The sequence below is a fragment of the Malus domestica genome, chromosome 16, assembly GCF_042453785.1.
Source record: "Malus domestica chromosome 16, GDT2T_hap1".
NCBI lineage: Eukaryota > Viridiplantae > Streptophyta > Magnoliopsida > Rosales > Rosaceae > Malus > Malus domestica.
Window position 1 is genome coordinate 33882620 of NC_091676.1, and position 9956 is coordinate 33892575.

The following is a 9956-nucleotide window of genomic DNA, read 5'->3' on the forward strand; positions in this document are numbered from 1 at the left end:
TCATATAAGCTTTTCCTTTCTGGGCATTTTTAAAGCTCGGCCTAGATTATGCCTTGGAACCTGGTTGTGAAACTGGACACCATGGTTCTTGCCTTTCCCATTACACCGGCCTCGCTTGTGGCCACGTCCTCGTTTGTAATTATTGCCACGGGAGGATATGGTATTCCCTTCAAGGGAAGCAGCATTCATTTCTGGGAACGGTGCTGATCGGGTCGGTCGGGACTAATGATTTTTCATCAGGAGCTCATTGTTTTGTTCAGCTACCAAGAGCACATATATCAACTGGTTGTATTCAATGAAGCCTCGCGCTCTATACTGCTGCTGCATGAGCACATTAGAGGCATGAAATGTGTTAAACGTCTTTTCCAGCAAATCTTCCTCAGTAATAGTATCCCCACAAAGCTTCATCTGAGATGTAATTCTGAACAATGCGAATTGTACCCTACCACTGACTTGAAATCCTGGATCCTTAGGTGAGTCCATTCATAGCGAGCTCTTGGAAGAATCACCGTTGTCTGGTGATTGTATCTGTTTCTCAAGGCCTTCCAGAGGGCTAACGAATCTTCAATTGTTAAGTACTCGCTCTTTAGTCCCTCATCAAGATGGCAACGAATAAAAATCATGGCCTTCGCTCGATCTTGAGAGGATGAGATGTTTTCTTCCCTAATGGTATCTCCAAGATTCGCTGCTTCTAGTACCCATGTAAGGTTATTCTTCCCAGTAATGCTCAGGGCAGCAAAATCAAGCTTCGCCACGTTTGCCATTTTCTTTTCTAAAAGAAAATACGTTGTATTTAAACGTGGTAATTGGTAAAAGCAAGAGGGATCTAAGGAAATACAGAGATGAAAAAATACCCATGAGAATAAGCGGAGGAGATGCTGCCTAATGGAGGAGGAGGAAGGAGGAAGGAGATGCTGTCGAACAAAGAAGGCTGTTGTGGTTCGTGGTTTGTGGTTCGCAGTTCTGAGAAAGAACATGAGAGATCCTTCCGGAAACAAATGGAAAAGCCAAGCTTTTCCCTTCCCACAATAACCAACACGTGTAGACGTTCTTTATCATTGTTTATCATTTTTGTGCCATAATTCTGTGGCTGGGTTTAACTTCTAATATTTTTTAATCATATTTTCGTCCTACAACCGATATTTTATCAATTTTTATCTTTTTCTGTACCACAAACCATGTGAGCAGGTTTAAACAATCAAGAACAGGTTAAAAGAAAGGCTTCACAGATGGTGGACACGTGGTGTAGAAGAGCACCAAACCGGGCGCTCATGATTTTTAATCATTTTCTTTCCCTACATCTAATTTTTTATAGTTTTTTATTGTTTATCGTGCCAGAAAACCATGTGGCCACATTTAATTCACATTTTAAAATAATTTTGTCCTAGCACCCATTTTTTATCATTATTTTATCTTTTTCTGGACTAAAGAAGTAAAGAGGGGCAAAACGGCAAATCAAGTAAAAAATTAGGGGCATTTCTGTCCGCACACTATAGATCAATAGTGCCACTTGAAAACTCAGTTTTAGTATACATTAGCAACTGCGTCCGTGCGATGTTGCGAGTTTTTAAATAGCATATAACATGTAGAAAGTTATATTTGCAACTTTGCTTAACTCAATCTATTTACAACTCTACGTAACTCAAGGAATAGATAAAAGTTTGTTTCGAATAGATCAACGCTTGAAGTTGCAAGAAAAATAAAAGAATCAATTTATAAGCAGTTGGAAGAATCATTATTTGTAAAAAAAATTGTTGATTCAAATATAAACAAATGAAACCGACTGTAAAAGAAAGGCTTACCGAATGTTGCTCCAAACTGAGTTCAAAATGAGTGTAGTTGTGGAAATTTTGTGCAACATTCTATTGAAGAGATGTAAAAAGTAGATCACAGAATATTTACGTCACCGTAAACAAAGATGTTCGAAGTTGTTTATACATAAAATATTAAACTTGTACAATCCAAATACAAAAGATTAAAACCTGTTTACAAATGGACAAAAAATAATACAGTGATTGATTGGATTCTACCACTTGCATCTACCTCTCAAGTGGAACTAGCATTTATATACAAAAAATTAATGAATGCTGGTTTATGTACATGCAAAAAATATTATGAAGTTTAGACCAAAGAGACATTTACATGGCAGGCAAATATTATCAATATTGTTTGATACATATTAAAAAAAAACGGTTAATGCGTTTCTATATTGGAGATAGAGTTTTGGCACTGTATCGTTCATCCTTAAGCAAGCAAGCTAGGGAAAAGAAAGAAAATAATATAGTTAGATGGATATTAGATATATATATATCAAAATAAATGTAGAGCAAAAAAGGAAGCCATGTTTAACATATAGCAACCTAGTTGGTTTTTTCAGGAGTGGTATCAGGTTTTCTGCTAGTTGGTGACGATTTCTTTTTGAGCAACTTGATTGGAACTTGATCAAACTCACCGGGAACTGGGAAAACACAAAAATCTTCATATCTCGTCCAATTCTTAACCAAAATCAGTAAAACTTGCACCAATTTAAAGCTTAGGAGGAGTAGAACACAACCATACCTGTTTTGGGACCTAAAATCCACAGAAATTTGTTGTAGATCCTTCGATAATCCGACCAAACTTTGAACTCGTCGATCTCGACTTCCCAACGTCCAATTCACCTTGTTTTTCTTCTCCGAGCTTTGTGGAGAAGTCCTAAAGCTTCCTAGAAGCTCAAAAACCACTGAAACCTTAACATTTACGTGTGCATGAACAGTGCACCAAAACTGGGTATCTCGGGTTCTCGGGTTTTGAAGGTTTCATGACCAGAAAAGGGTATGGTTCAGCTTGTGACGATGAGATGAAGATGATGATGATAACTACGAGCTCGATTCGTGATGGGAAGTGAAGCTTCAAGGTTGTCAATACGACTTGTATGGAAGATAGAAGAAATCCGAGAGTGAAGAGAGAGAGAGAGAGTCAGCGGGAGAGAGAGAGAAAAGGTATGGGTGTTTGTGTGTGTGGTCCTAGTTGGTCACAAACCAAACAAAACTAAGTCCTTTTTAGTTCCCTTAGTTCTAAAAACTTAGGAAAATAATGGATGGATCCAAAACCTAAGTACACAATACACACAACACACTTTAACATCCAAGGGTATATAAGTAATGTCACGCTATCGAAAATAAATATTTCGGGACGGGTTGTCACACAACAACTGGGAGAACGAACAATACCGTTTCCTGAAAATACAAAACACAACCAAATCATACACTCATAATCACAACCACTACATAGAAGCACAAAAAAAAAAAAAAAAAAAAACAACAGAACACCGTTTGCTAAAAATAAAATGAGAATCAAACCACACAGTCACACTTAGAATCCCAACACAGAAAAAAAAAACCCTACTATTCTATAAGTCTCACCCCCATAAAAAATCCAAAGGAAATAGTTTACTCTAAACCTTCAAAATCAAGTAAACCCAAATTCAAACAAAAAACCTAACTATAAATACAAAAATAAAAACAAAAAAGGGCAACCAACTCGAAACCTTCAAAATCAAATAAACCCAAATTCAAACAAAAGACCTACCTCTAAATCCAAAATTAAGAAAAAGAGGCGAAAGAGAGAAGCAGAAAAACGAAAGGAAAAAGTGAATAAAGAGAGGAGTGAAAACGAAACAAAAAGGGTAAAATCCTCTCAACAGAAACATATCGATGATCAATACGTGGAAATCATGTACTGAAAAAGCAGAGCGTAACCCAAAAAAAAAAAAAGAGAGAGCAAACGTGGGGGAAAGAAAAAAAAATAGAAAACAAGAGCTGAAAACCCAAATGCAATAGAGAATCAACACGTGGTCTGCTCTACCCAATATATGTATATGTACATTTATTTTTCTCCCACTTTGCACTTCGCATTTATTATCTTTTTTTCGAGGAATGGGCCTTCGTTACTACCACCACGCAAGTGCAATCACACCCCTCTTTTCTGTTGTCTTTCTCTGAAATGGAAGAGGACGATCAACGCGTTGGTCTTCGTATTTATTATCTCTTTGTAGTTAGCTTTTTTCTTTTGGCTTTTTATTAAAGGCTTCGGATGTAGCAATAGAGGGGAGTACACATTTTTTAATATTTTTTTGGTCTTCCCACTAGCTATACATGGGTTTAAAAAATTAAGAAGGTATAAATTTTTATTGTTTGTTGTGCCACAAACTATGTGGCCCGATTTTAATCACATTTTTTAAATATTTTTTTTTGTCTTCCCTGTGACAGCCTGTCCTGAAATATAATTTTCAATGGTGTTAATTGCCTAAAATACCCTTAGACGTTGTGGTGTTGTGTGGTTTAAGTTGTGTTGTGGACCAATTATTTTCTTTCTAACCTTTTTGGACCCAATAAGAACTAAAGGTTCTAATTGTTTTGGTTGGTTGTAAGAGGATCAGGACCACACACACTCACACACTCTATCTCTCTTCCCTCTCGATTTTCTCCATTTTCGTACCATACGTGCAGATGAACCTCAACCAAACCATTTCTTCACGGATCAAGGTTATGGAGACCATTTTCAAATTCCTTAAGGGTTCTAATTGTTTTTGCTTGCAAGTGGTACAACTTGTACATGTGAACTCCTAGCATTCACAAATAATCAAAAACCCTCAAGCTTTACAACTCAACTAAGAGAGCACTTATGCCTAACAAGAGTTATAGGAACCAACAAAGTCTTATTGCAAGCCAACAACAACTTTAGTACATGGTATACGAAGATCAAGCTATTCAGCCCTCTTACATCTGCTTCACACATTTCTTCTCTATAACAATGCAAACACTACAACTCATAGAAAGCTTCACATACTCTTCATCAAGACTATTCGAAGCAAATTCAATTTATATGGTTCATCCAAACCTTCGACTATTACAAGGTGTGGCTTGTATATGTTGTCTCTCCTACATTTTCAAATTTCCAGTTGTCCCAAAAAAAATCAAAATAAAAAAAATCAAAAAAGGGAAATTGGGAAATTCAACAGAGCTTCATCAATGGAGGGCAACCACAATTCTCAAAAGCTTCACACACTCTTGATCAAGACAGTGTGAAGCAAAACCAATTTATGGTGCCAACAAGAGCTTCATCAATGTAGGGCAACCACAATTCTCAAAAGCTTCACACACTTTTGATCAAGACAATGTGAAAAGCTTCACCCAATTCTCAAAAGCTTCACACACTCTTGATCAAGACAATGTGAAGCAAAACCAATTTATGGTGCCAACAAGAGCTTCATCAATGGAGGGCAACCACAATTCTTAAAAGCTTCACACACTCTTGATGAAGACAGTGTGAAGCAAAACCAATTTATGGTGCCAACAAGAGCTTCATCAATGGAGGGCAACCACAATTCTCAAAAGCTTCACACACTCTTGATCAAGACAATGTGAAGCAAAACCAATTTATGGTGCCAACAAGAGCTTCATCAATGGAGGGCAACTACAATTCTCAAAAGCTTCACACACTCTTGATCAAGATAGTGTGAAGCAAAACCAATTTATGATGCCAACAAGAGCTTTATCAATGGAGGACAACTACAATTCTCAAAAGCTTCACACACTCTTAATCAAGACAGTGTGAAGCAAAACCAATTTATGGTGCCAACAAAAGCTTCAACTTCAAAGCTTCACCTACAAAAGCTTCAACTCCGAAGCTAACCTGCAAAGCTTCAACATAAAAGCTTCACCTACAAAGCTTCACCTACAAAGCTTCACGCTTCACCTACAAAGCTTCACCTATAAAGCTTCACTTACAAAGCTTCAACACAAAAGCTTCACCTACAAAGCTTCAACTCCAAAGCTTCACCTACAAAGCTTCAACTCCAAAGCTTCACCTACAAAGCTTCAACTCCAAAGCTTCACCTACAAAGCTTCAACACCAAAGCTTCAACTACAAATGCCAAAAGCTTCACACACTCTTGATCAAGATAGTGTGAAGCAAAATAAATTCATGGTACCCAACAAAGCTTCAACCTCAAAGCTTCACCTACAAAGCTTCAACACCAAAGCTTCACTTACAAAGCTTTTATATATATATATATATATATATATATATATATATATATTCGGCAATTTGAAAATTCGGAAATTCGGAAACTTAAAAAAAAATCGAAAAAAAAAATGGCCTAGGCCTCCTCTTCTTTGGGTCTAACAACTTTCATAACAAATATATATAAAGGAGGAGTTTTGGGCTACGACTTAGAAAGGAAAACGGTGAAGTTTTGTTACTTTGGAAACTTGGCTACTAGCAAGACACCTCTTTCGTCAACTCCCTCAACCAGAGACTTGGGGGACTCCTACCATATGCTACTGCACCTTGATACTCGGAAGTCTCACGACCACTCAGTGACTTGAATTTTTCAAGTCTCCAACCAAGAAGTTTTCCTCACTCGGGAAATTAAGGGAGCATTACCTCAACCTACATGCTTCACTCACAAAGCTTCAACATACAAGCTTCAACAAAAAAAAAAAATTCAAAGAACTTAGTGAATGAGGCCTTGGTGTATTTAACACAATACATTGAAATGAAGCAAAGCTTATTTATTGATATCTCTGATAAGTTGCAAATATGTACATATACATGAATCAAAGTAAACAAACAAGATGGAACCTTCACAAAGGCTGCTCATGAGAAGTCTCAGCAATCGGCAGAGCCCCAGAAAGAGAAGGCACCAGAGGGTGATCATTCCGAGCCTCAGTACTAGGCAAAACCCCAAAAGAAGGAGGCACCGAAGGTTGATCATTTAGAGCTTCATTACGAGGTACAGCCCCAGAAGACGAAGGCAATAAATGCATTTAGAACAAACCCACAGACCTCTGATGATCAAGTAAAATCTGACCATCAGATTCCTGTAACTGGTCAAGCTTCCTTTTCATGTTTGTAGTATAGTCATGTGCGAGCCTGTGCAACTGTTTATTCTCATGCTTGAGCCCTCTGATCTCCTGTTTGAGACTTATCACTTCAGCCGCCAATGATTCAACTTGGCGGGTTCGAGCAAATAGGCGTTAGGCCATATTAGACACAGAACCTGCACACTGAACACTGAGAGCTAGAGAATCCTTAACAGCCAACTCATCAGACCGTTTGGAAAGTAGTCTATTATCTTTGGGAGTGATAAGGTTCTTGGCCACCACTGCAGCGGTCATATCATTCTTCATCACAGAATCCCCAACGGTAAGAGAACCAGTAGGGGATAAGAAGGATGGGCACCATATGTTGTCTTGAGAAGGCATGGTTTCCTCTTCGCCAAAGTCCAAGTCAAAACGACGGTCGAATGGGCCAGACATTTTCAGAAATGATGAAGGAGAAATGAGGTCTAATAAATCTCTGAAGTACAAAAATAAGGGGAAAATTCCTACAAGCAATAACTCTTTGAACGTACTTCTTGCACATAATTGGTGCCCCTATAAAAGAAAGGGTAGTAGGGCAATTTGTTCAAAAATCGAAGAGGCACTACTCTCTAGATTTCGACAATCTCCACACGCAACATTAGCTTCTTGGGTACCACAGATAACTTTGCCAAAGATCTCTGACAAAGTTTACACACATAAATTTTGAAGGTCCAGCTACCCTACCATTACCCACAAGGGTAAAGGAATAGCACCACTGCTTGATAATTGGAAAGTCCCTATGTGTGTCAACCTCTGTGCTCCGTGGCTTACTCACATCGAGAAAACATTCCCAACAGGATTGCTTTCTCAAAAATCGAAGAGGCATCGCTATCCGAATCTCAAGAGCCAAACTCCCACCAGGATTGCTTTTTCAAAAATCGAAGAGGCACCGCTATCTGAATCTCGAGAACCAGACTCCACCAGGATCACTTTCTCAAAAATCAAAGAGGCATCGCTCTCTAAATCTCCGAGCCAGATCACCAATAGGATAATCGAAGAGGCAACGCTCTCTAAATCTCCGAGCCAGATCCCCAACATGATTGCTTATTCGAAAACCGAAGAGGCACCACTTTCCAAACTTCGAGAGCCAGATTTCCTTGGATAAAATTTGTCTGCAATCTTCACACGCAACATCAGCTTTCCAGATACCACATACTACTTTTTCAAAGTGCTCTGACAAAGTTAAAACACGTGAAGCTTGCAGCTCCCACTACATTGCTATGACCAAGAAGGGTAAAGGAATAGCATTACTACTTGTTGTTGGGGAAACTCCTATATATGTCGACCTCCATCCTCCACGGACATGTAGACCTGCAAAAATGCTCAACCATTCCTCATATCTGAGAGGGCACTCCCAACGAAGCCTCTCGAAATACTCAGCTTTCTTCCCCCCCCAATAATACCTCTACAAACCAGCCATACCAAACCAAGAGTATCTCATATCATCAGGGTCAAAAGCAAGAGTATCCCATATCATGCTTTTTCCCTTTTTTTTCCTTTGTCTTTGCTCTTACCTGAAAGACAAGGAGAAAGAAAGCAATCAGTCGGAACCTGAAATCAAACTTTCAATCTGGAACTGATTGCCCGGAACCTTTGCCTGGTTGCTCACCTAGCATTGCTCTTGAGTACTCATCTTCAACTGTTGTCAAGGTCGTGAATTCTTTAAAAAAATACCTCATAACAGTTTATACAATATTGGCTCTTTACATTGAAGCTGCCAAGCATGGATGAGTCGCTGAGAAGTAGTACTCTGAAGGACCATTTAAATGCAAAGGTTGTGTACCACTTCTGCGATGCAAAAGAATGAAGCAAAAGGTTCAACAATGAGCTGGAACAGATCACTATAGCACGACGCCCTCCCTATAGAACCGCATAATCCAGACAGATGAGTCTAAGTCAAATCCAAGCTCGTCATCGTTACCCTATTCGAATAGCTCGAAAAGCTTCAACAACCTTTCGCTGATACCATCGCCAAAGAGCACAGCCTCGCCATGCCACATCCACTACTTTGTCAACAACAAAAGTATCCCATATCATCAGGGTCGAACGTACTATAGATTTGATGGACTTGTTTTGACCCTCAAATTCTTGAGTTGGCCTTATACTCTAGAGGAAACCAGAAAACCCTGCAGCCTAGTTCAAGAATAAGCATGTGGAAAGTTACTTCTTCAAAAACAAAAGTATCTCATATCATCTCTTCTCATTTTTCTTCTTTTTATCCTTCTTGCTGCCTGCAAGATAGGGAGAATGAGAACAATCAGCCGGAACTCGAAATCAAACTTCTAATCTGGGACTAATTGCTTAGAACTCTAATTGCTTACCTTGTTTGTCACCTTTTTCGGCAGATCTCTTAGCTCGGCGACTTGGGGGACTCTTACTACATGGTTTGTATTGCGCTTGACCAAGCCTGAAACTACAAGTAAGCTTCAAATGAAATTGATACATTACCTTGTGCATCTCCACTGGTTACAGATACCACTCCTGAATGGAGGAAAAGTACTTCTAGAGAAGATGCCACATCTACCTATGAGACAGATAAGGCAAGTGAAAACGATACCACACTTCGATACTTAGAAATTTCGTGATTACTCAGCGGGTTGGATCTTGCAAGTTCCCAACCGAGGAACTTCCATCACTCGGGAACTTAGGGGAACACTGTTTGTACCATACTTGACCAATCCCGAAACTACTGAGCACCTGTCAACATTATACCGTCAAGGACCCAGAAGAGTTTCCCTCTAACCAAGAGGCCAATCACAACGTGACACGTGTCAACATCAGAAGCCAATCATAGTGCAACACGTGTCAACATTAGAAGCTAATCACAACACGACACGTGTCAATGTCAGAACAAAGCTAAAAACTCTATAAAAGGAGATCATTCTCTCATAATATTTCCTAATGTCATTTGTACTAAATCATTCACTAGTACTTACTAAAGAAGAGCTTGAACCTATGTACTTGTGTAAACCCTTCACAATTAATAAGAACTCCTTTACTCCATGGATGTAGCCAATCTGGGTGAACCACGTACATCTTGTGTTTGCT

At 38.9% G+C, this 9956-nt stretch overlaps 1 protein-coding gene across 1 annotated transcript; it reads right to left on the reverse strand.

The window, feature by feature from the left end:
- Nucleotides 1-222: 222 nt before the first annotated feature.
- LOC114822316 (uncharacterized) lies at nucleotides 223-764 on the reverse strand. Its single transcript, XM_070816098.1, has 2 exons — nucleotides 510-764; nucleotides 223-408 (listed from the first exon to the last, which is right to left on the reverse strand). The coding sequence occupies exons 1-2, from the start codon at nucleotides 762-764 to the stop codon at nucleotides 223-225; spliced, it is 441 nt and encodes a 146-aa protein (XP_070672199.1).
- Between the last annotated feature and the right edge of the window lie 9192 nt (nucleotides 765-9956).

Excerpts from the sequence above, each read along its gene's own strand:
- LOC114822316 (XM_070816098.1), bottom strand. The coding sequence starts at position 764 with ATGGCAAACGTGGCGAAGCTTGATTTTGCTGCCCTGAGCATTACTGGG. Across the intron at positions 409-509 it reads GATACAATCACCAGACAACG|ATGAAGCTTTGTGGGGATAC; the intron begins GTGATTCTTCCA and ends ATTACATCTCAG.